The sequence below is a fragment of the Triturus cristatus genome, chromosome 8 (genome assembly GCF_964204655.1).
Source record: "Triturus cristatus chromosome 8, aTriCri1.1, whole genome shotgun sequence".
In the NCBI taxonomy this organism is placed as follows: domain Eukaryota; kingdom Metazoa; phylum Chordata; class Amphibia; order Caudata; family Salamandridae; genus Triturus; species Triturus cristatus.
The window spans coordinates 25,082,362-25,107,890 of NC_140591.1; the positions used below are offsets into that span (position 1 = coordinate 25,082,362).

At 46.8% G+C, this 25,529-nt stretch overlaps 1 protein-coding gene across 1 annotated transcript in view; it reads right to left on the minus strand.

Moving 5' to 3' along the window:
* The window catches only part of HSF2BP (heat shock transcription factor 2 binding protein), a 424,586-nt gene that overhangs the window by 369,849 nt on the left and 29,208 nt on the right, over positions 1 to 25,529 (minus strand). Inside the window, exon 3 of the mRNA XM_085620777.1 lies at positions 22,458 to 22,561. Within this exon, the coding sequence (XP_085476903.1) occupies positions 22,458 to 22,561 (104 nt within the window). The remainder of the gene's footprint in view (positions 1 to 22,457; positions 22,562 to 25,529) is intronic.

Genomic DNA, 25,529 nt, shown 5'->3' on the forward strand with positions numbered 1-25,529 from the left:
CCGAAAATGACGGGGCGGTTTAGGGGAATATGGAGAAACACACATCGCTGCGTAGCACCCTATTGTGCACCTGGTATGGATTTGTCTCATGCATTCCAGTCCTGAAGACAGTAAACAAACAACTTTACTATTAATTCTCCTGAACTATCTAACATACAGTGTATAATATTCCTTTTAGAGTTCTGTAACACTGCAGCTACATGTGCTTGTGAATACAAATGGCTCGCCTGCAATACAGAATGTAAATAATAGTCTACGGTCAAACACCTCTGAGTGTAATGATATATGTATGCAGACCAAGCCTTAGGCTACCTTCGATAATATTGAATACAATTCACAATACATTCTGAAAGGCAAATCAAATATGCACTCCAAAGTCTTTAAAAGGAATGAGACACTTCAAGGCAAGAGCATAACCTTAGTTCAATAGTCTATCAAAAGCAATACCGCCTTTCAGCAAGATTTCCAAGTCCATACAAAGCTGATGGTGGTACTCCAACATGAGAATTCCACTGGATAGGTGTAGAACGGTTCATTGTTCAAACTGAGCAAGACTCAAAGAGACAACAATGTGGCTACTGGGAAGAGAGTTTTTCAAGGTAAGCGCCTTGATGTACTGGAGATCATAATGGTTGCCACACTTTAGTAAACATTTGTTCTCGCTTGACATGAGATCTTCATTAAGTGAGTGCCATCTTGGTTTGGGAAAGATATATCAGATACTCAACATTTCTGCTTCCATCTCACAATATAGAACGTTACATAAATCTGCCTTCAATATTAATTCCATGAAATTAAAATTCAAAATATAATGTTCTGTTTAACATGTGAGAAACTATAACTACACCTATTGTCTATATCCAGCTACCTTGATGAGCACCTGTGATGAATTCTATGTCAGGTCCGGAGGTGAGGATTATGCTATTCTTTCTCCACTTTATTAAATAGCAGCCATTTGAAGTCAAAGTAAAACAAACTACCATTCCCATGCAACATTGGATAGAGTGTCCCGTCCATCTGCACCAATCACAGGGCTCCAGGGTGCTGATAGTCCCCTGTTACTGTCCATTCCTCCTCTTTATTCGCTGCTTGCAGCCAGATAAATCAGATTTATTTTCACTATGATAACTACTTACTTGGTCTTGCTTATATTATGTTTATGCCCTAGGGCGATAACGCTGATCTTTTATGTGCTCTTTAGCGCTACTGTGCCTTCCTGTTTTACATTGGTGACCCTTTTATTGCCTTCGGTGTTGCCTTGTATTCGTTTCCCTGACGGCACAGCTGAGCGTTTTCAATCACCGACGCGCGCGCGCCTCAGATTTGGCATTATTGCGTGTCAATCCTTTTTTTCTCAAGTTTTTTACTTCTGTTTAACCCACGAGTCACCCGCTACTCGGCTGACTCGGGGCCGGCCGTGGGAGCGTCGGAGCTCCCTGGCAGCTGTGTACTCACGGTGCGGGCTCGCGGTGAACTCCTTCCACCGCTAGAGGGCGCCTCTGCGCGTTCCAACCTGTGGCAGGCGAGCTTCGATTCCGCGCATTCCTGAATCAAAGCCGCTGCGCCGTGGGGAGTTTTGTTCGCCTGCCACTACACCCGCTCCTTGGGTCCGTCTTTGCTGCGCTTTTGTACCTGAATGCCCCAGCTGAACGCCCGCATTTACTCGGGTCTGTAATCTGTCACTAGGCAGATTGATTGGCGGTTTCCCGCCCCGGGGGTCAGTACCATTAGGCCTCATAATGCTCTGTGCGAGTACGTACTGCGTGCCTCTTGCCCTGCTGGGACCCTAGTTTGGCAGGCTGCCCTTCCACCTCTTGCACCTGGGCTGTTGGGTCCCAGGCTTTCAGCCCACTTTACTGCGAGAACTGCCCGCCCAAGCATCAGGCTGACTGTGACACCCAGCTCCCCCTTATAATGAGGTTACCCCTCTGCATTATTAGCCCACTCACCTGGGACAGCGCCATCTCTTCCTGGGCCCTATGGATACCTACCAGGACGATGCCTACCAGGAGGATCAGTGAGAGGAGGACCCACTTACTGCACTTCAGTGGGACAACGAGTTCTATGATGCGGTCGATGCATCTATCCACAAGGCGGTAGAGTAAGCCATGGCACCCCTTGAGAATAGTCTTTCCCGCCAGATTGTGCAGGACTGAGACAAGCTGGCTAGGGCCGCCCAGACCTTACAGCCACCTCTCCCGGTGGTTCCCCCGCTGACCTGCAGCCTCCACCGGCAAAATGCACAAAAGACGCGAGGGTGGACGCAGACTCCTTCAGCCGCCTCAAGCAGGCATTTCTGCTCCTCCAGCATCACCCTCTGCCCCTGGGGACGGTGACCAAGGGGACGCCGATGATGCTGTTGGCCCGTCACGCCCTTGGCGCCCCACCCACCCTGCGCCCACATCGGACACCTGGAGCCTCTGTGCAGACATGTTAGACCTGGGCGATATTCTCCATCCAAGGTCCTTTGACTGGGCCCCCTCAGAAAAAGTCACCCAATATGTTGCCAGCCAGATCCGCCGGCGGATGGAAGCCACGGCTCGCAACTGCCTTCGGGCGGAATCCCATCGCCCCTCTCTCGCGGGTAAAGTAGCTGTTACCCCCGATGTTAACCCGGGTATGGCTACACTCCCCCAGAAATTCGTAAAAGACCCCAAGAAGGGCATTGACAGGTTGTGGCACACTTGTCAAGACAAGCTCCTAGACGCCCTACGTCCGATCACAAAAATCCTCAACATGGCAGAAGAGGCAAAGTTGTCGGGGTCCCTGATCTCCTCTGAGAACCTCTCTTTCTGGGCCCAGCACATAGTAGTATTCCTTGGCAGTGCCAACTGCGCTATATCTACGGAGCAGCGCAGGTCCCTGCTAATTAAGGTAGACCCCAAACTGTGGGACCTGGCTGATTCGGAAGCGGGGCCAGTCGCACAGGGCTGCCTCTTTGGGGAGCCCTTCATCAAGGAGCTAGGGAGGTTTGTGAATATCTTTACGTCCCTAGATAAGACATAAAGGTGTTTCATCCTCGGGTTTTCCGAGGGGCCAGACGAGGAAGGGGCCGCTTGTCTGGCCACCCTAACCAGCACAGGGGACAAGGCTCCAACCACGGTCAATACCAGGACCAGGCCAGGTTTGGGAACTTCTACCCAACAAGAGGACAGCACGGCAAACACAGGGGCGGCAGAGGCGGCGGCTCCTCCAACTCTTCCAGTGAGTGTTCTCCCTTCTTCCCTTCTAAAAGTGGGGGGCGCCTGGGTCTTGCAAACCATACAAGGGTTCCACATAGATTTCCACGGGGAGCCATCGCAACCCCTTGCCCCGCGCCCGCTCTCCTTTTCGTCAATAGACGCCGTCCTAGTCGACCAGGAGGTCCAGTCTCTCCTGGACAAAGGGGCGATTACGGAAACCCTGCCCCATCCCAGAGGCTTTATCAGCAACCTCTTCCTGGTGGACAAGACGGATGGGGGTCAGCGGCCGGTCATCAACGTGCGCAAATTCAATGAGTGGCTGGTTTACCGCCACTTCAAGATGGAGGGAATCCACCTCCTTTGCAATATTCTCCGGACCCACGACTGGAAGGCGCGCCTCGATCCTCATCTTCCCTCCGCATTGGAGGTTCTTGCAGTTTTCCTGGCGGAACAGGACATACGAGTTCACCACTCTCCTGTTCGGCCTTTCCTCCGCCCCTTGGTGCTTTACCAAGGTCCTCAGGCCGGTGATAGAACGCCTGCCAGGGTCCGGAATGAGGCTCATTGTGTACCTGGACGACATCCTGCTGATGGCCCCGTGCCCCAAAACTCTCTCTCGCCAGCTTCAGACAGCAGTCGACCTCCTTCAGAGCCTGGGCTTTGTGGTCAACGAGACAAAATCCACTCTTGTTCCTGCCCTGAAGATAGTTTTACTCGGTTTCTCGATTGACTCTGTAGAGTCTACTCTCAGCCTACCATCTCGCAAAATGACGAAGATCCGCCACGAGATTCAGAGAGCTCTCTCTCAGACACAAATCTCCCTCAGACAGTAAGCCCGCATTGTGGGTCTCCTCTCAGCCTCTATACAGGCTATATTCCCCGGTCCGCTCTATTACAGAGCACTCCAGCGCCTTAAGGCCACGTACCTGTGCAGAGGCCTCTCTTACTCACAAAAAGTGAGCCTCTCGGCGGACGCCAAGGAGGAGCTCCAGTGGTGGCTCACCAATATGGAAGCCTGGAACGGTCGAGCAATCTTCGGTTCCGCGCCAGATATCGTTATAGAATCAGATGCCAGCAGATCTGGCAGGGGCGCCGACTTCACCACGGGAGGTGTGTGGTCACCACAAGAACAACGGTACACATAAACTGTCTGGGACTCTTGGCGGGCTCATTTGCTATCCAGTGCTGGACCAAGGACTCGATCCAGTCCTGCGTCCTCCTCAAGATGGACAACATTTCGGCGGTCCGATACATCAACCACCATCTAGGGGGCACGCGATTGAGAGCACTCTCGGACCTGGTGGCTAACTTCTGGCAATACTGCCTGGACCATAAGATCTACGTCACAGCGGAATATCTTCCCGGGCAAGACAACCAGGTGGCAGATTTCCAATCACGCCATTTCCACGACATGAGTCACTGGAAGCTGCACCCGGGAGTATTTGCGGACATCCAGAGCATTCGGGGTCCTTTTTCGATAGACCTCTTTGCCTCTCGCCTGGATCACCAGCTTCCCAGGTTCTTCAGTTGAAGGCCTGATCCTCTTGCGGAGAGAACGGATGCCTTCCTGCACAACTGGCAGGAGGAAGCAGGCTATGCTTTTCCCCCATTCGCCATGCTAACGAGGGTATCAGCCCAGGTTCGACGCCAGAGAGCGGAAGAGGTGCTTATCTTGCCAATTTGAAGATCGCAAGTTTGGTTTCCGGTTCTTCAGGAACTTTCTTGGGATTCTCCAATCCCCCTCCCCTGCTTTCCAACTCTCCTCCTCAATCCAGACAAGGATCCCCACCATTTAATTGTGCAAGGCTCCCTAGCCCTGATGGCGTGGTGGATTACAGGGGACGATGGGCGGTCCCAGGCCTTTCGGGAGCGGCTGAGAAATTCATGTCCAAGGCCTGGGTCGACAGGACCGTCAAGCATTACCGCTCCACCTGGAGGCGGTGGTATCGTTGGTGTGTGCGACAAGGTCTCAATCCCGTGGCAGCAGATGTGACCTTCATTCTGAATTATTTGGCTACCCTAGCGGAAGAGGGCCTGGCTTATAGAACCATTAATACCTTCAGTTGTGTCATTTCAGTGGGCCACACCATGGTGGACGGGTCTCTGGTGGGTGAACATCCCTTGGTCTGCCGCCTCCTTCGAGGCATTCACCTCTCCCTACCTCCTGAGCTCCGATATTCACAGCTCTGGGACGTTAACCAGGTTCTGAACGTATTTCTGTCCTGGCAACCGAACAGGTTCTCCTCTAGAAAGGAGCTCTCTGCAAATTTGGCCATGCTTTTCTGCCTCGTCTTTTGTAGAAGGGTCTCAGATGTCAGGGCCCTGGACGTCTCAGGTAGGATAGTCACACTTACGGGAGTTAGCTTCACGATTCACTAAATGTGGGACGAAAACCATTTCTTATCCCGCTTTTCCGGACTCTCCGAAACTGTGCGTTCTCACTTGCCTCAAAGCATATGAGGAAATGTCGGAAGAGTTTCACTCTCCAGGAGAGCGTCAATTGCTTATTGCGCTCAAGATGCCTCTCAAAGCTGTATCTTCCCCACCATCGCCCGTTGGGTAACATGGGTAATGCAGGAAGCAGGCATAGATGTACATGCCTTTGGGGCTCACTCCACCAGAGAGGAAATGGCCTCTAAAGCATTTACCCTGGGAGCTCGTCTGGAAGACATTCTGAATGCAGCAGACTGGTCTTCAGACTCCACCTTTAAGCGGTTTTACTTCAAACTGGTTATTGACATAGCTCACTTGGTTGTGAGCAAGCTTTAAACAAGCATAATCCTAGCCTCCGGTCCTGACATAGAATGAAACATTTCCTAGCTATCGTAATGGAAAGTTTCAATTCTATTAAGGACTAGGAGAGGATTATCCCACCCAGGGTACAACTTCTTTAGTAACCTCCCCACCCTCGTACTGCGGTCAGTAAATTCTTTAGAGTTTTTATGTCCACACTAACTGTCAAGTTTTTCTGCAAATGTACCTGTGAGTTTTTTCCTCTACAGGGCTAAACCTTAGCCATTGCTTTCGCTTACACCATGCCTTTGCTTTCAACAGGCGACTCAACAAACAAGATTCATGAAGCGTCCTGGCTGGCTGACCTCGAGTGATGAAAGAGGCGGAATGGACAGTAACAGGGGACTATCACCACCCTGGAGCCTTGGGATTGCTGTGATTGGTGCAGATGGACGGGACACTCTATCCATGGACTCTCAATCGTTTTCAACTGTTGATATTCCCGATGTGTCATGGGAATAGTAGTTTGTTTTACTTTGACTTCAAATGACTGCTATTCAATAAAGTGGAGAAAGAATAGCATAATCCTCGCCTCCGAGTCCTTAATAGAATTGAAACTTTCTGTTACAATAGCTAGGAAATTTTTCATTCTCATCTAATCTTATCACAAGTGAGGTATATGGTGTTGATGTTCCCGACACATGTTCCTGACACACATCGCCAAGACAGCTTACTTCATCAAGGTTACTGCCAAACAAAATTTGGTTTGGTGGGCCTTGCTTTTCATTCTCCAGGTCAGGGTCTGCTCTTCACCATCCCTGACAGCAAAGGGCTCTTTCAGATGCTAGACCTGTCACTGACCATGAGGGGAAAGGCAAAACCTGCCTGTTCTTCCCAAATGTCACTCTGTGTTGGTGCAACAAAGCTTCTCCCTATGTCCGTGTGTGTTTGGGCAAAGACTCTCGGCTGCTAGAATATACCCAACATATCACAAATGGATAGCATTGCTGGGCAAGCTTCGGGCTGTCTGGATGCAGATGCACAGCACAAGCTAATTTCTGGGGGGTATTCTGTTTCCAAGCCCTAAAGATCTTGGAATATTAGGGCACTAAGGCTTTTAGAATTTGGTAGACAGTTATTCTGTCACAAATGTGATGAATATCACATAGCCTTAATATACGTGAATTTAGTCCTATGGCAATTGTAATATGCAGGAAGGGACATCCATTAGGAGTAACCTGTCGTCCAAACTTTAAATCATGTCAGAGTTATTTGTTCAGAATCATATAGTGTGCCTTACTGGAAAATACAGGTGTAGAACTCTGGTCTCCAGGGTTCACAAGTTATAAATTAGCCAGAAGACGAAGGTTTAGAAAATGTACAGCAAGACTCTAGAAAGCACAAGAAGAAGTGTTCTTTTTTTTAGCAGAACTCAGCTATGCCCCAGCATGCTCGTGTAGGTGAGATGCTGAACACACAGGTTTCAATTTTGTGTTATAATCTGACTATGACCAGTGTTGGATTGATCAGACAGGCAGTCTGGCACTGCAAGCTGTGTCAGCTTGAAAGTGCCAGAGTCTGTGTCATATTTGTGGTCCCAAGGGCCTAGACGGGCCCAAAAGAACCAACCCACACAAAGGTTCCTTTAAGCTCATCCCTCTGGCAGTTCCAGATTGCTGACACCCCAGTTCAACATTGACTGCAACATGTACTTCCTCGCATACAGCCTTACCAAGGCCCATCTCAGCAGCAAGACAGCACTGCTTCAGCACTGTCTTATGCAGTATGACCATGGTTCTAAGGAACCTTTTCAGATAAGGTCAGCTTGTTTCTTATCATTGTCCAGTCATAATTCAAGCATGCAAGAACTATAAATGATTCAGTGATGGAAAGGAAAATGTTCCTTATATATATAACTACAATTCTACAGTATAGGCATCTTTCAAAGGTTTAAACGACCCACCCTCCTCCCCTTTAATAACGTTCTTCCTCACTGAAAGATTAAAGAAATACTCTAACTCATACACACTTCTGCCCTACTTGGGCATCACAGTGCTTTGAAAATCTGAAAGCCTTGAATCTTCTTTGGGAAATTGAAGTCTGTGAATATCAACCACATTCAGTAGCGTCTGGGTCACACAATGAGGCGGATAGTGTCCATATTAAATATGGATGAAGAAAGGTCAATTGAGAGTATAGGAACACGGGAATGTAAACATTGACAACGGACAGTTTCCAGCCTCATGACAGAAAATAATTCTAGCTTGTGAATCTATGAACAATTCAACGCTGAAGAATCTCCCACAAAGCAATAATGTGCTTGCCCTTCTCAACAGAGAGTGAAGGGGTTAATGTAAGAGTGGGAGCTTTCTGGGGAAGGTTGTGTGTGTGGTTGTACCAGCGCATGCGCCAATGGCTCCCAAATTAACTGGTTCTGTACTTGGCAAATATAAGATATAGGACAGCCTAATGAGCTAGAGAAAGAGACTGGACAATGGAGTAACAAACCAATAGACTGCCTGATTTACACTTCCCCATGCTCGCAACGGAGTAACAAACCAACAGACTGCCTGATTTACACTTCCCCATGCTCGCAACGGAGTAACAAACCAACAGACTGCCTGATTTACACTTCCCCATGCTCGCAACGGAGTAACAAACCAACAGACTGCCTGATTTACACTTGCCCATGCTCGCAACGGAGTAACAAACCAACACACTGCCTGATTTACACTTCCCCATGCTTCCAATGGAGTAACAAACCAAAAGACTGCCTGTTTCACTCTTCCCCATGCTTCCAATGGGGTAACAAACCAACAGACTGCCTGATTTACACTTCCTCGTGCTCCCAATGGAGAAACAAACCAACAGACTGCCTGTTTCACACTTCCCCATGCTCGCAACGGAAGAACAAACCAACAGACTGTCTGATGTACACTTCCCCATGATCACAACGGAGTAACAAACCAACAGACTTCCTGTTTTACACTTCCCCATGCTTCCAATGGAGTAACAAACCAAGACTTCCTGTTTTACACTTCCCCATGCTTCCAATGGAGTAACAAACCAAGACTTCCTGTTTTACACTTCCCCATGCACCCAATGGAGAAACAAACCAACAGACATCCTGTTTTACACTTCTGCATGCTCCCAATGGAGTAACAAACCAACAGGCTGCCTGTTTCACTCTTCCCCATGCTCCCAATGGAGTAACAAACCAACAGACTGCCTGTTTCACTCTTCCCCATGCTCCTAATGGAGTAACAAACCAACAGACTGCCTGTTTCACTCTTCCCCATGCTCCCAATGGAGTAACAAACCAACAGACTGCCTGATTTACACTTCCCCATGCTCCTAATGGAGTAACAAACCAACAGACTGCCTGTTTCACACTTCCCCATGCTCGCAACGGAGTAACAAACCAACAGACTGCCTGATTTACACTTCCCCATGCTCCTAATGGAGTAACAAACCAACAGACTGCCTGATTTACACTTCTCCATGCTCCCAATGGAGTAACAAACCAACAGACTGCCTGTTTCACTCTTCCCCATGCTCCCAATGGAGTAACAAACCAACAGACTGCCTGATTTACACTTCCCCATGCTCCTAATGGAGTAACAAACCAACAGACTGCCCGTTTCACTCTTCCCTTTGCTCCCAATGGAGTAACAAACCAACAGACTGCCTGTTTTACACTTCCCCATGCTCCCAATGGAGTAACAAACCAACAGACTGCCTGTTTCACTCTTCCCCATGCTCCCAATGGAGTAACAATCCAACAAACTGCCTATTTTACACTTCTGCATGCTCCCAATGGAGTAACAAACCAACAGACTGCCTGTTTCACTCTTCCCCATGCTCCCAATGGAGTAACAAACCAACAGACTGCCTGATTTACACTTCCCCATGCTCCCAATGGAGTAACAAACCAACAGACTGCCTGTTTTATACTTCTGCATGCTCCCAATGGAGTAAAAAACCAACGGACTGCCTGTTTCACTCTTACCCATGCTCCTAATGGAGAAACAAACCAACAGACTGCCTGTTTCACACTTCCCCATGCTCGCAACGGAGTAACAAACCAACAGACTGCCTGTTTCACACTTCCCCATGCTCGCAACGGAGTAACAAACCAACAGACTGCCTGTTTTACACTTCCGCATGCTCCCAATGGAGTAACAAACCAACAGACTGCCTGTTTCACACTTCCCCATGCTCGCAACGGAGTAACAAACCAACAGACTGCCTGTTTCACACCTCTCCATGCTCCTAATGGAGTAACAAACCAACAGACTGCCTATTTCACTCTTCCCCATGCTCCTAATGGAGTAACAAACCAACAGACTGCCTGTTTCACTCTTCCCCATGCTCCCAATGGAGTAACAAACCAACAGACTGCCTGATTTACACTTCCCCATGCTCCTAATGGAGTAACAAACCAACAGACTGCCTGTTTCACTCTTCCCCATGCTCCCAATGGAGTAACAAACCAACAGACTGCCTGTTTTACACTTCCCCATGCTTCCAATGGAGTAACAAACCAACATACTGCCTGTTTCACTCTTCCCCATGCTCCCAATGGAGTAACAAACCAACAGACTGCCTGTTTTACACTTCTGCATGCTCCCAATGGAGTAAAAAACCAACGGGCTGCCTGTTTCACTCTTACCCATGCTCCTAATGGAGAAACAAACCAACAGACTGCCTGTTTCACACTTCCCCATGCTTGCAACGGAGTAACAAACCAACAGACTGCCTGTTTCACACTTCCCCATGCTCGCAACGGAGTACCAAACCAACAGACTGCCTGTTTTACACTTCCGCATGCTCCCAATGGAGTAACAAACCAACAGACTGCCTGTTTCACTCTTCCCCATGCTTCCAATGGAGTAACAAACCAACAGAATGTCTGATGTACACTTCCCCATGCTTCCAATGGAGTAACAAACCAACAGACTGCCTGTTTCACTCTTCCCCATGCTCCCAATGGAGTAACAAACCAACAGACTGCCTGTTTTACACTTCCCCATGCTTCCAATGGAGTAACAAACCAACAGAGACTGCCTGTTTCACTCTTCCCCATGCTCCCAATGGAGTAACAAACCAACAAACTGCCTGTTTTACACTTCTGCATGCTCCCAATGGAGTAACAAACAAACAGACTGCCTGTTTCACTCTTCCCCATGCTCCCAATGGAGTAACAAACAGACTGCCTGATTTACACTTCCCCATGTTCCCAATGGAGTAACAAACCAACAGACAGCCTGTTTTACACTTCTGCATGCTCCCAATGGGGTAAAAAACCAACGGACTGCCTGTTTCACTCTTACCCATGCTCCTAATGGAGAAACAAACCAACAGACTGCCTGTTTCACACTTCCCCATGCTCGCAACGGAGTAACAAACCAACAGACTGCCTGTTTCACACTTCCCCATGCTCGCAACGGAGTAACAAACCAACAGACTGCCTGATTTACACTTGCTCGCAACGGAGTAACAAACCAACAGACTGCCTGATTTACACTTCCCCATGCTTCCAATGAAGTAACAAACCAACAGACTGCCTGTTTCACTCTTCCCCATGCTTCCAATGGGGTAACAAACCAACAGACTGCCTGATTTACACTTCCCCGTGCTCCCAATGGAGAAACAAACCAACAGACTGCCTGTTTCACACTTCCCCATGCTCGCAACGGAGGAACAAACCAACAGACTGTCTGATGTACACTTCCCCATGATCGCAACGGAGTAACAAACCAACAGACTTCCTGTTTTACACTTCACCATGCTTCCAATGGAGTAACAAACCAAGACTTCCTGTTTTACACTTCCCCAAGCACCCAATGGAGAAACAAACCAACAGACATCCTGTTTTACACTTCTGCATGCTCCCAATGGAGTAACAAACCAACAGGCTGCCTGTTTCACTCTTCCTCATGCTCCCAATGGAGTAACAAACCAACAGACTTCCTGTTTCACTCTTCCCCATGCTCCTAATGGAGTAACAAACCAACAGACTGCCTGTTTCACTCTTCCCCATGCTCCCAATGGAGTAACAAACCAACAGACTGCCTGATTTACACTTCCCCATGCTCCTAATGGAGTAACAAACCAACAGACTGCCTGTTTCACACTTCCCCATGCTCGCAACGGAGCAACAAACCAACAGACTGCCTGATTTACACTTCCCCCTGCTCCTAATGGAGTAACAAACCAACAGACTGCCTGATTTACACTTCTCCATGCTCCCAATGGAGTAACAAACCAACAGACTGCCTGTTTCACTCTTCCCCATGCTCCCAATGGAGTAACAAACCAACAGACTGCCTGATTTACACTTCTCCATGCTCCTAATGGAGTAACAAACCAACAGACTGCCCGTTTCACTCTTACCCATGCTCCCAATGGAGTAACAAACCAACAGACTGCCTGATTTACACTTCCCCATGCTCCTAATGGAGTAACAAACCAACAGACTGCCTGTTTCACACTTCCCCATGCTCCCAATGGAGTAACAAACCAACAAACTGCCTGTTTTACACTTCTGCATGCTCCCAATGGAGTAACAAACCAAGACTTCCTGTTTTACACTTCCCCATGCTCCTAATGGAGTAACTAACCAACAGACTGCCTGTTTCACACTTCCCCATGCTCCCAACGGAGTACCAAACCAACAGACTGCCTGTTTTACACTTCCGCATGCTCCCAATGGAGTAACAAACCAACAGACTGCCTGTTTCACTCTTCCCCATGCTTCCAATGGAGTAACAAACCAACAGAATGTCTGATGTACACTTCCCCATGCTTCCAATGGAGTAACAAACCAACAGACTGCCTGTTTCACTCTTCCCCATGCTCCCAATGGAGTAACAAACCAACAGACTGCCTGTTTTACACTTCCCCATGCTTCCAATGGAGTAACAAACCAACAGAGACTGCCTGTTTCACTCTTCCCCATGCTCCCAATGGAGTAACAAACCAACAAACTGCCTGTTTTACACTTCTGCATGCTCCCAATGGAGTAACAAACAAACAGACTGCCTGTTTCACTCTTCCCCATGCTCCCAATGGAGTAACAAACAGACTGCCTGATTTACACTTCCCCATGTTCCCAATGGAGTAACAAACCAACAGACAGCCTGTTTTACACTTCTGCATGCTCCCAATGGGGTAAAAAACCAACGGACTGCCTGTTTCACTCTTACCCATGCTCCTAATGGAGAAACAAACCAACAGACTGCCTGTTTCACACTTCCCCATGCTCGCAACGGAGTAACAAACCAACAGACTGCCTGTTTCACACTTCCCCATGCTCGCAACGGAGTAACAAACCAACAGACTGCCTGATTTACACTTGCTCGCAACGGAGTAACAAACCAACAGACTGCCTGATTTACACTTCCCCATGCTTCCAATGAAGTAACAAACCAACAGACTGCCTGTTTCACTCTTCCCCATGCTTCCAATGGGGTAACAAACCAACAGACTGCCTGATTTACACTTCCCCGTGCTCCCAATGGAGAAACAAACCAACAGACTGCCTGTTTCACACTTCCCCATGCTCGCAACGGAGGAACAAACCAACAGACTGCCTGTTTCACACTTCCCCATGATCGCAACGGAGTAACAAACCAACAGACTTCCTGTTTTACACTTCACCATGCTTCCAATGGAGTAACAAACCAAGACTTCCTGTTTTACACTTCCCCAAGCACCCAATGGAGAAACAAACCAACAGACATCCTGTTTTACACTTCTGCATGCTCCCAATGGAGTAACAAACCAACAGGCTGCCTGTTTCACTCTTCCTCATGCTCCCAATGGAGTAACAAACCAACAGACTTCCTGTTTCACTCTTCCCCATGCTCCTAATGGAGTAACAAACCAACAGACTGCCTGTTTCACTCTTCCCCATGCTCCCAATGGAGTAACAAACCAACAGACTGCCTGATTTACACTTCCCCATGCTCCTAATGGAGTAACAAACCAACAGACTGCCTGTTTCACACTTCCCCATGCTCGCAACGGAGCAACAAACCAACAGACTGCCTGATTTACACTTCCCCCTGCTCCTAATGGAGTAACAAACCAACAGACTGCCTGATTTACACTTCTCCATGCTCCCAATGGAGTAACAAACCAACAGACTGCCTGTTTCACTCTTCCCCATGCTCCCAATGGAGTAACAAACCAACAGACTGCCTGATTTACACTTCTCCATGCTCCTAATGGAGTAACAAACCAACAGACTGCCCGTTTCACTCTTACCCATGCTCCCAATGGAGTAACAAACCAACAGACTGCCTGTTTTACACTTCCCCATGCTCCCAATGGAGTAACAAACCAACAGACTGCCTGTTTCACTCTTCCCCATGCTCCCAATGGAGTAACAAACCAACAAACTGCCTATTTTACACTTCGGTATGCTCCCAATGGAGTAACAAACCAACAGACTGCCTGTTTCACTCTTCCCCATGCTCCCAATGGAGTAACAAACCAACAGACTGCCTGATTTACACTTCCCCATGCTCCCAATGGAGTAACAAAGCAACAGACTGCCTGTTTTATACTTCTGCATGCTCCCAATGGAGTAAAAAACCAACAGACTGCCTGTTTCACTCTTACCCATGCTCCTAATGGAGAAACAAACCAACAGACTGCCTGTTTCACACTTCCCCATGCTCGCAACGGAGTAACAAACCAACAGACTGCCTGTTTCACACTTCCCCATGCTCGCAACGGAGTAACAAACCAACAGACTGCCTGTTTTACACTTCCGCATGCTCCCAATGGAGTAACAAACCAACAGACTGCCTGTTTCACACTTCCCCATGCTCGCAACGGAGTACCAAACCAACAGACTGCCTGTTTTACACTTCCGCATGCTTCCAATGGAGTAACAAACCAACAGACTGCCTGTTTCACTCTTCCCCATGCTCCCAATGGAGTAACAAACCAACAAACTGCCTGTTTTACACTTCTGCATGCTCCCAATGGAGTAACAAACAAACAGACTGCCTGTTTCAATCTATCCCATGCTCCCAATGGAGTAACAAACAGACTGCCTGATTTACACTTCCCCATGTTACCAATGGAGTAACAAACCAACAGACAGCCTGTTTTACACTTCTGCATGCTCCCAATGGAGTAAAAAACCAACGGACTGCCTGTTTCACTCTTACCCATGCTCCTAATGGAGAAACAAACCAACAGACTGCCTGTTTCACACTTCCCCATGCTCGCAACGGAGTAACAAACCAACAGACTGCCTGTTTCACACTTCCCCATGCTCGCAACGGAGTAACAAACCAACAGACTGCCTGATTTACACTTGCCCATGCTCGCAACGGAGTAACAAACCAACAGACTGCCTGAATTACACTTCCCCATGCTTCCAATGGAGTAACAAACCAACAGACTGCCTGTTTCACTCTTCCCCATGCTTCCAATGGGGTAACAAACCAACAGACTGCCTGATTTACACTTCCCCGTGCTCCCAATGGAGAAACAAACCAACAGACTGCCTGTTTCACACTTCCCCATGCTCGCAACGGAGGAACAAACCAACAGACTGTCTGATGTACACTTCCCCATGATCGCAACGGAGTAACAAACCAACAGACTTCCTGTTTTACACTTTCCCATGCTTCCAATGGAGTAACAAACCAAGACTTCCTGTTTTACACTTCACCATGCTTCCAATGGAGTAACAAACCAAGACTTCCTGTTTTACACTTCCCCAAGCACCCAATGGAGAAACAAACCAACAGACATCCTGTTTTACACTTCTGCATGCTCCCAATGGAGTAACAAACCAACAGGCTGCCTGTTTCACTCTTCCTCATGCTCCCAATGGAGTAACAAACCAACAGACTTCCTGTTTCACTCTTCCCCATGCTCCTAATGGAGTAACAAACCAACAGACTGCCTGTTTCACTCTTCCCCATGCTCCCAATGGAGTAACAAACCAACAGACTGCCTGATTTACACTTCCCCATGCTCCTAATGGAGTAACAAACCAACAGACTGCCTGTTTCACACTTCCCCATGCTCGCAACGGAGCAACAAACCAACAGACTGCCTGATTTACACTTCCCCCTGCTCCCAATGGAGTAACAAACCAACAGACTGCCTGATTTACACTTCTCCATGCTCCCAATGGAGTAACAAACCAACAGACTGCCTGTTTCACTCTTCCCCATGCTCCCAATGGAGTAACAAACCAACAGACTGCCTGATTTACACTTCTCCATGCTCCTAATGGAGTAACAAACCAACAGACTGCCCGTTTCACTCTTACCCATGCTCCCAATGGAGTAACAAACCAACAGACTGCCTGTTTTACACTTCCCCATGCTCCCAATGGAGTAACAAACCAACAGACTGCCTGTTTCACTCTTCCCCATGCTCCCAATGGAGTAACAAACCAACAAACTGCCTATTTTACACTTCTGCATGCTCCCAATGGAGTAACAAACCAACAGACTGCCTGTTTCACTCTTCCCCATGCTCCCAATGGAGTAACAAACCAACAGACTGCCTGATTTACACTTCCCCATGCTCCCAATGGAGTAACAAAGCAACAGACTGCCTGTTTTATACTTCTGCATGCTCCCAATGGAGTAAAAAACCAACGAACTGCCTGTTTCACTCTTACCCATGCTCCTAATGGAGAAACAAACCAACAGACTGCCTGTTTCACACTTCCCCATGCTCGCAACGGAGTAACAAACCAACAGACTGCCTGTTTCACACTTCCCCATGCTCGCAACGGAGTAACAAACCAACAGACTGCCTGTTTTACACTTCCGCATGCTCCCAATGGAGTAACAAACCAACAGACTGCCTGTTTCACACTTCCCCATGCTCGCAACGGAGTACCAAACCAACAGACTGCCTGTTTTACACTTCCGCATGCTTCCAATGGAGTAACAAACCAACAGACTGCCTGTTTCACTCTTCCCCATGCTCCCAATGGAGTAACAAACCAACAAACTGCCTGTTTTACACTTCTGCATGCTCCCAATGGAGTAACAAACAAACAGACTGCCTGTTTCACTCTTCCCCATGCTCCCAATGGAGTAACAAACAGACTGCCTGATTTACACTTCCCCATGTTCCCAATGGAGTAACAAACCAACAGACAGCCTGTTTTACACTTCTGCATGCTCCCAATGGAGTAAAAAACCAACGGACTGCCTGTTTCACTCTTACCCATGCTCCTAATGGAGAAACAAACCAACAGACTGCCTGTTTCACACTTCCCCATGCTCGCAACGGAGTAACAAACCAACAGACTGCCTGTTTCACACTTCCCCATGCTCGCAACGGAGTAACAAACCAACAGACTGCCTGATTTACACTTGCCCATGCTCCTAATGGAGTAACAAACCAACAGACTGCCCGTTTCACTCTTACCCATGCTCCCAATGGAGTAACAAACCAACAGACTGCCTGTTTTACACTTCCCCATGCTCCCAATGGAGTAACAAACCAACAGACTGCCTGTTTCACTCTTCCCCATGCTCCCAATGGAGTAACAAACCAACAAACTGCCTATTTTACACTTCTGCATGCTCCCAATGGAGTAACAAACCAACAGACTGCCTGTTTCACTCTTCCCCATGCTCCCAATGGAGTAACAAACCAACAGACTGCCTGATTTACACTTCCCCATGCTCCCAATGGAGTAACAAAGCAACAGACTGCCTGTTTTATACTTCTGCATGCTCCCAATGGAGTAAAAAACCAACGGACTGCCTGTTTCACTCTTACCCATGCTCCTAATGGAGAAACAAACCAACAGACTGCCTGTTTCACACTTCCCCATGCTCGCAATGGAGTAACAAACCAACAGACTGCCTGTTTCACACTTCCCCATGCTCGCAACGGAGTAACAAACCAACAGACTGCCTGTTTTACACTTCCGCATGCTCCCAATGGAGTAACAAACCAACAGACTGCCTGTTTCACACTTCCCCATGCTCGCAACGGAGTACCAAACCAACAGACTGCCTGTTTTACACTTCCGCATGCTTCCAATGGAGTAACAAACCAACAGACTGCCTGTTTCACTCTTCCCCATGCTCCCAATGGAGTAACAAACAGACTGCCTGATTTACACTTCCCCATGTTCCCAATGGAGTAACAAACCAACAGACAGCCTGTTTTACACTTCTGCATGCTCCCAATGGAGTAAAAAACCAACGGACTGCCTGTTTCACTCTTACCCATGCTCCTAATGGAGAAACAAACCAACAGACTGCCTGTTTCACACTTCCCCATGCTCGCAACGGAGTAACAAACCAACAGACTGCCTGTTTCACACTTCCCCATGCTCGCAACGGAGTAACAAACCAACAGACTGCCTGATTTACACTTGCCCATGCTCGCAACGGAGTAACAAACCAACAGACTGCCTGATTTACACTTCCCCGTGCTTCCAATGGAGTAACAAACCAACAGACTGCCTGTTTCACTCTTCCCCATGCTTCCAATGGGGTAACAAACCAACAGACTGCCTGATTTACACTTCCCCGTGCTCCCAATGGAGAAACAAACCAACAGACTGCCTGTTTCACACTTCCCCATGCTCGCAACGGAGGAACAAACCAACAGACTGTCTGATGTACACTTCCCCATGATCGCAACGGAGTAACAAACCAACAGACTTCCTGTTTTACACTTCCCCATGCTTCCAATGGAGTAACAAACCAAGACTTCCTGTTTTACACTTCACCATGCTTCCAATGGAGTAACAAACCAAGACTTCCTGTTTTACACTTCCCCAAGCACCCAATGGAGAAACAAACCAACAGACATCCTGTTTTACACTTCTGCATGCTCCCAATGGATTAACAAACCAACAGGCTGCCTGTTTCACTCTTCCCCATGCTCCCAATGGAGTAACAAACCAACAGACTGCCTGTTTCACTCTTCCCCATGCTCCTAATGGAGTAACAAACCAACAGACTGCCTGTTTCACTCTTCCCCATGCTCCCAATGGAGTAACAAACCAACAGACTGCCTGATTTACACTTCCCCATGCTCCTAATGGAGTAACAAACCAACAGACTGCCTGTTTCACACTTCCCCATGCTCGCAACGGAGCAACAAACCAACAGACTGCCTGATTTACACTTCCCCATGCTCCTAATGGAGTAACAAACCAACAGACTGCCTGATTTACACTTCTCCATGCTCCTAATGGAGTAACAAACCAACAGACTGCCCGTTTCACTCTTACCCATGCTCCCAATGGACTAACAAACCAACAGACTGCCTGTTTTACACTTCCCCATGCTCCCAATGGAGTAACAAACCAACAGACTGCCTGTTTCACTCTTCCCCATGCTCCCAATGGAGTAACAAACCAAGACTTCCTGTTTTACACTTCACCATGCTTCCAATGGAGTAACAAACCAAGACTTCCTGTTTTACACTTCCCCAAGCACCCAATGGAGAAACAAACCAACAGACATCCTGTTTTACACTTCTGCATGCTCCCAATGGATTAACAAACCAACAGGCTGCCTGTTTCACTCTTCCCCATGCTCCCAATGGAGTAACAAACCAACAGACTGCCTGTTTCACTCTTCCCCATGCTCCTAATGGAGTAACAAAGCAACAGACTGCCTGTTTCACTCTTCCCCATGCTCCCAATGGAGTAACAAACCAACAGACTGCCTGATTTACACTTCCCCATGCTCCTAATGGAGTAACAAACCAACAGACTGCCTGTTTCACACTTCCCCATGCTCGCAACGGAGCAACAAACCAACAGACTGCCTGATTTACACTTCCCCATGCTCCTAATGGAGTAACAAACCAACAGACTGCCTGATTTACACTTCTCCATGCTCCTAATGGAGTAACAAACCAACAGACTGCCCGTTTCACTCTTACCCATGCTCCCAATGGAGTAACAAACCAACAGACTGCCTGTTTTACACTTCCCCATGCTCCCAATGGAGTAACAAACCAACAGACTGCCTGTTTCACTCTTCCCCATGCTCCCAATGGAGTAACAAACCAACAAACTGCCTGTTTTACACTTCCGCATGCTCCCAATGGAGTAACAAACCAACAGACTGCCTGTTTCACACTTCCCCATGCTCGCAACGGAGTAACAAACCAACAGACTGCCTCTTTCACACTTCCCCATGCTCCTAATGGAGTAACAAACCAACAGACTGCCTATTTCACTCTTCCCCATGCTCCTAATGGAGTAACAAACCAACAGACTGCCTGTTTCACTCTTCCCCATGCTCCCAATGGAGTAACAAACCAACAGACTGCCTGATTTACACTTCCCCATGCTCCCAATGGAGTAACAAACCAACAGACTGCCTGTTTCACTCTTCCCCATGCTCCCAATGGAGTAACAAACCAACAGACTGCCTGTTTTACACTTCCCCATGCTTCCAATGGAGTAACAAACTAACAGACTGCCTGTTTCACTCTTCCCCATGCTCCCAATGGAGTAACAAACCAACAAACTGCCTGTTTTACACTTCTGCATGCTCCCAATGTAGTAACAAACCAACAGACTGCCTGGTTCACTCTTCCCCATGCTCCCAATGGAGTAACAAACCAACAGACAGCCTGATTTACACTTCCCCATGTTCCCAGTGGAGTAACAAACCAACAGACTGCCTGTTTTACACTTCTGCATGATCCCAATGGAGTAAAAAACCAACGGACTGCCTGTTTCACTCTTACCCATGCTCCTAATGGAGAAACTAACCAACAGACTGCCTGTTTCACACTTCCCCATGCTCGCAACGGAGTAACAAACCAACATACTGCCTGTTTGACACTTCCCCATGCTCGCAACGAAGTAACAAACCAACAGACTGCCTGTTTTACACTTCCGCATGCTCCCAATGGAATAACAAACCAACAGACTGCCTGTTTCACTCTTCCCCATGCTTCCAATGGAGTAACAAACCAACAGAATGTCTGATGTACACTTCCCCATGCTTCCAATGGAGTAACAAACCAACAGACTGCCTGTTTCACACTTCCCCATGCTCGCAACGGAGTAACAAACCAACAGACTGCCTGTTTCACTCTTCCCCATGCTCCCAATGGAGTAACAAACCAACAGACTGCCTGTTTCACACTTCCCCATGCTCCCAATGGAGTAACAAACCAACAGACTGCCTGTTTTACACTTCCCCATGCTCGCAAAGGAGTAACAAACCAACAGACTGATGTACACTTCCCCATGCTCCCAATGGAGTAACAAACCAACAGACTGATGTACACTTCCCCATGCTCGCAACAGAGTAACAAACCAACAGACTGATGTACACTTCCCCATGCTCGCAACAAAGTAACAAACCAACAGGCTGCCTGTTTCACACTTCCCCATGCTCCCAATGGAGTAACAAACCAACAGACTGATGTACATTTCCCCATGCTCGCAACGGAGTAACAAACACACAGACTGATGTACACTTCCCCATGCTCCTACCCTAACTACTGTTCTTAAAAGTAGTCTGGTTGACCAAACATCTTCTTTTGATGCTGGCTATGCTACAAATTCTCGTAACAACTAAACTGACACTGCTCTTCTGACGTCTGCAAACTTAAAAAATGTTTTTAGGGGTGAACCTCAATAAAAGAGTGATATTGCAAGACAACTGATGACAACGATCATAAGCTGCAGAGTGGGGAATTGTACATTTGCCTGTACCTTCGCAGACTACCCTGTATCCATAGTGCCGTTCGTTTATGTGATTCAGTGAAAAACCTTAGCAAACATTCTTTAGAGATACCATGTTTTAGGGGTCTCTGCCCCTCATTTATTTCAACAAATAATCCTTACGACTGAAAGTAGGATCCTGTTTTGTGCACAGCTTTTGCAAATCAAGAACGCCCGCAATCATTTACTGCTTAGAAAGGGAATTAATAAAGATTTCAAGTCAACTGGACCCTTCATGGTCTGAAGGGCCCTTGAAGCAGCATGGAGTGGAAAGTCTAAAAACCCTATTAAATATAAACAAAGGGCTAGCGAACGCTATGTCGATCACATCCCTAATCATATTTTCTCTTTAGGATTACTGTAACCTGGATGCATGCTATTCTATGCGCTACTTTAAAGAGCCAACTGGTGAATGAAGTCATAACAGGTTTTGGAATGTAGCCAGACAGCAGACAAAGAGACATACCTGAACCTTTATTGTTGGTCACTGTTGAGGATGTAAGACTAGGTGAGAATCTGCAGCCTTCTAAACACTTTTTTCTTGAACATGCCACATCTTTTAAACTTCCTCCGAGTTATCACCATTATGATAAATGTCAGTTTCATTTACACAAACATACCTTAGCTGCCAGCTCCTCTTCGATCTCACTGCGAACTCACCGAAGTGCAACGATCAGGGAATCAACTCATGTGGTACCACAATTGTTAAATACAATTTTTCACAATGAATTGTAATTACCAGTATAATCTGCATGCTTTCATATCCCTCTCCTCTACCTGTCCAACCCTCAATAGTCAACAGGCTTCAAAGGCAACTACAAAAGTAGTACCTTCTTCTCCTTCATGCATTCTGCCTGTGCCGCGTCCAGGCGGGATCGGAAGTGCTCACAGTCCATCCTCAGCAGCTCCACCTCCTTCTCCTTCTTCTCTACGGCTGACAAGAGGAAAAATAGTGTCACACTCACAAGACAGTGAATGGGGAACCAAGAGGAGGCTGTGATACGATACTACCAATAAAAGAAGAACATGGTGGACATGTGAAATCAGCATGTCCAGGGGAAGCAAGGTGAGCATCAAAATGAACATACGCAAGGGAATAAACAAAATTGAGGTTCTATTGATTCAAAGGTTGTAGGTCTTCTAAAGACAATACAGCTATTGAGATGTGCAGAGGAAGTTACTTTCCATCCGCAATCGAATGCACAACATCCCTTGCAGCAAGTTTACAACAGCATGTAAACTCATCGGGTCTAGTTCTTAAAGTTAGAAAAGTGCTCCAGTCAACTTATGCCTATGTTTGAAGATTATTTCTGTCTGTTTCGAAATTCACAGACTTCCAGCAGTATATCTGGCATGCTGTGGCTGTTCAAGCTTCTGAAGTACAGTTCGGTAAATTTATATGAACTCCATGTTAAATCTAAGCAAATCAATTTTGACATATATAAATGCAGTAAATGTACATTTCTGCCAGGAAAAAGAGCTGGTAACTATGGCTTTATCCCTTCGAGTAAAGCTGTGCCTTACTGAAACAGCCCGACAAGACCAAAACTGCTATGGAGGTCCTTGCCTTCCTGCTTAAAGGGACCTTACTTGACAATTAGGTCTTGACTGTCCCTTGTGGATTGGGTCATACGGATATGCCTGTAACAGCATAGATGAGAAACAAAGCGGTGGAATGGAATGTTGCCCAAAGTGATTACCAGTGGCTAATATTATTTCAAACATTCACCTAATTGTCCGGTTTTAGGAGGGATATATTCAGATATGTGTCCACGCTTGCTGCACCAGAGGCCTCAGGCTGTGCCCATCGGGAATCAGCAAGGTATCCGGGGTTTGAGGATGGCGCCGAGAGCACCTTGAGGAGTATTGCTTTAAGACTATGGCGCAACAGCCTGTGGCAGCTGTCGCACTGTCAGCAGCAGGTCGGTTTGGGTATCATCTCAATCAATGAACAGATATAATTCACTACTCATATTCTATATTTAAATCAGTACCACAGAAGCAAAAAGTGCGAAAAGCTTTAATGATGTGTACACAGCCACATTATCAATATATGAATCACCTATAGTATATGTCAGCAATTATCTGTACTGATGTACAATAAAAATTATTTTTAAAAACAGCTGGCATTTAACTAATAGCACATGATAATGAATCTACCCCCAAAACAGCGCAAACACAATTTTCAATCCAAGTAATAAAGAGAAAGGGTAACAAATAAATAAATGTAAAAAATATAAAGGGGAGAGAGAAATAAGACAACCAGCATATGTGTATTGCAGTGGTACCGATCAGCTCTTCATCATTTGACAAGATACATGATGTCTCAGAAAACTACTCATCTATAATAATATAACGTTAAACAGATTCTGCACTCAAAATACGTTGACATGTGTCGGTGGGATTGAGAAATTATTGCCAACTTCTTCAGGACTAACATTGGAATTGCTCACTAACTCATGGAGAACAATATCAATCAGTGAGATAAATAATTTCTTAACTGGGCCTTCATCTAAATTTTGAGCATGCCGGATGTAAATATAATTCTTTAAAACCAGGAATGGGACCATAAGGGGATCAGCGGTTCTTTCATATATATGAGTCAGAAAAAGAAGAAACTGAGGTTACTTGTGATCAAGTTCAGAGGGGACCTACCCTAGACTTCTAATTGTGGACTGTAACTTGGAAAGAGGGCCAAGGCAGATCTGAATACAGCTAGTTCCTCTTACTAACGGCCCTGTCAAGCTAAAAAACAATGGACTGGAATGGGACTCAGAGTGATTACTAGTGGTCGGGATAAAATCAAGCGTTCCTCCCATTACTTTTGTGCTGGCCTCTAGACAGAAATAAATCAGTCATTATATTCAGGGTGAGAATATGCAAGTCAAAATTTGTGAATGTGCAAAAACTTACAGTATTGTGGGTCAGAGCCAACATCAAGCAAGACTTTCACACAGTTGTCTTAATTTTCCACAACTACAAAGTCTCAAAACTTACTTAAATATCAGAAGACTTTATGCTCAGTTATTTAAGGTTCTTCAGAGAGTGGAGTATCGAAGAGCACAGACGAGCTTACAGTGTTGAGTATAAAAAGGGGGTATATGGTCAATTACAATTATTATTCTATAAAAAAGCAGAATTGAGGAACAAATGAATTACAACGCAAGAAGACGGCAACCAGGAAAGCATGTATGTCGGCAAAATTCCCATACCAGTAAGCGACAAAGGTCCCCACTTGTGCAGACAGTTGTACCACCACTGAACCATTTTCGTCATCTTGGATTCCCTTTTGTTTTGCCCTCCAGTGACTCACAGATGTCGATGCTTGGAGGACTAGCTCCATGATATTCCTTTCTCCTCAGCAGAGGCCTAGACTCGGCTGCATTGGTGGTGCACACAATGTGCCCCAATCCAACTCCGCAGCACTCTCGTCACCAGGTTATGGCAGTAGACTGATCGTTGTTGGCAGTTGATAGGTATTGATGGTAACGTGCTTTTTTTTTACCTTCACACCTCAAGGGGCATTTGGCCTTCTGAGGCAAAAATGTATTCAATGCCCTCATAATGGACTTCCCCTTTGTAAGTGATGAGGGATCTTTGATATTTTTTAAATGTACAGCAGAGACTGTAAAGATTGATGTGTAATTTGGCAAGAACAAGATGACTGCAACACAAATTCGTAGTTTACTTTACTAGGATCAGCCTTTGTGAACGTCATCCTTTACTTGTATCCATCACTATGGCCTATTGCTTGGAGACCTTTTTTCATTGTTCACCTGTTGGGGAGCGGGTTAGAATCCTCTTCTAGCCTTCTACTATGTCGAGCAACAGTCTCTGCAACCTCCCAAGAACACCCCACTTGATCTGCTGATGCCCAAGTGAGGATGGACCACCAGTCTATC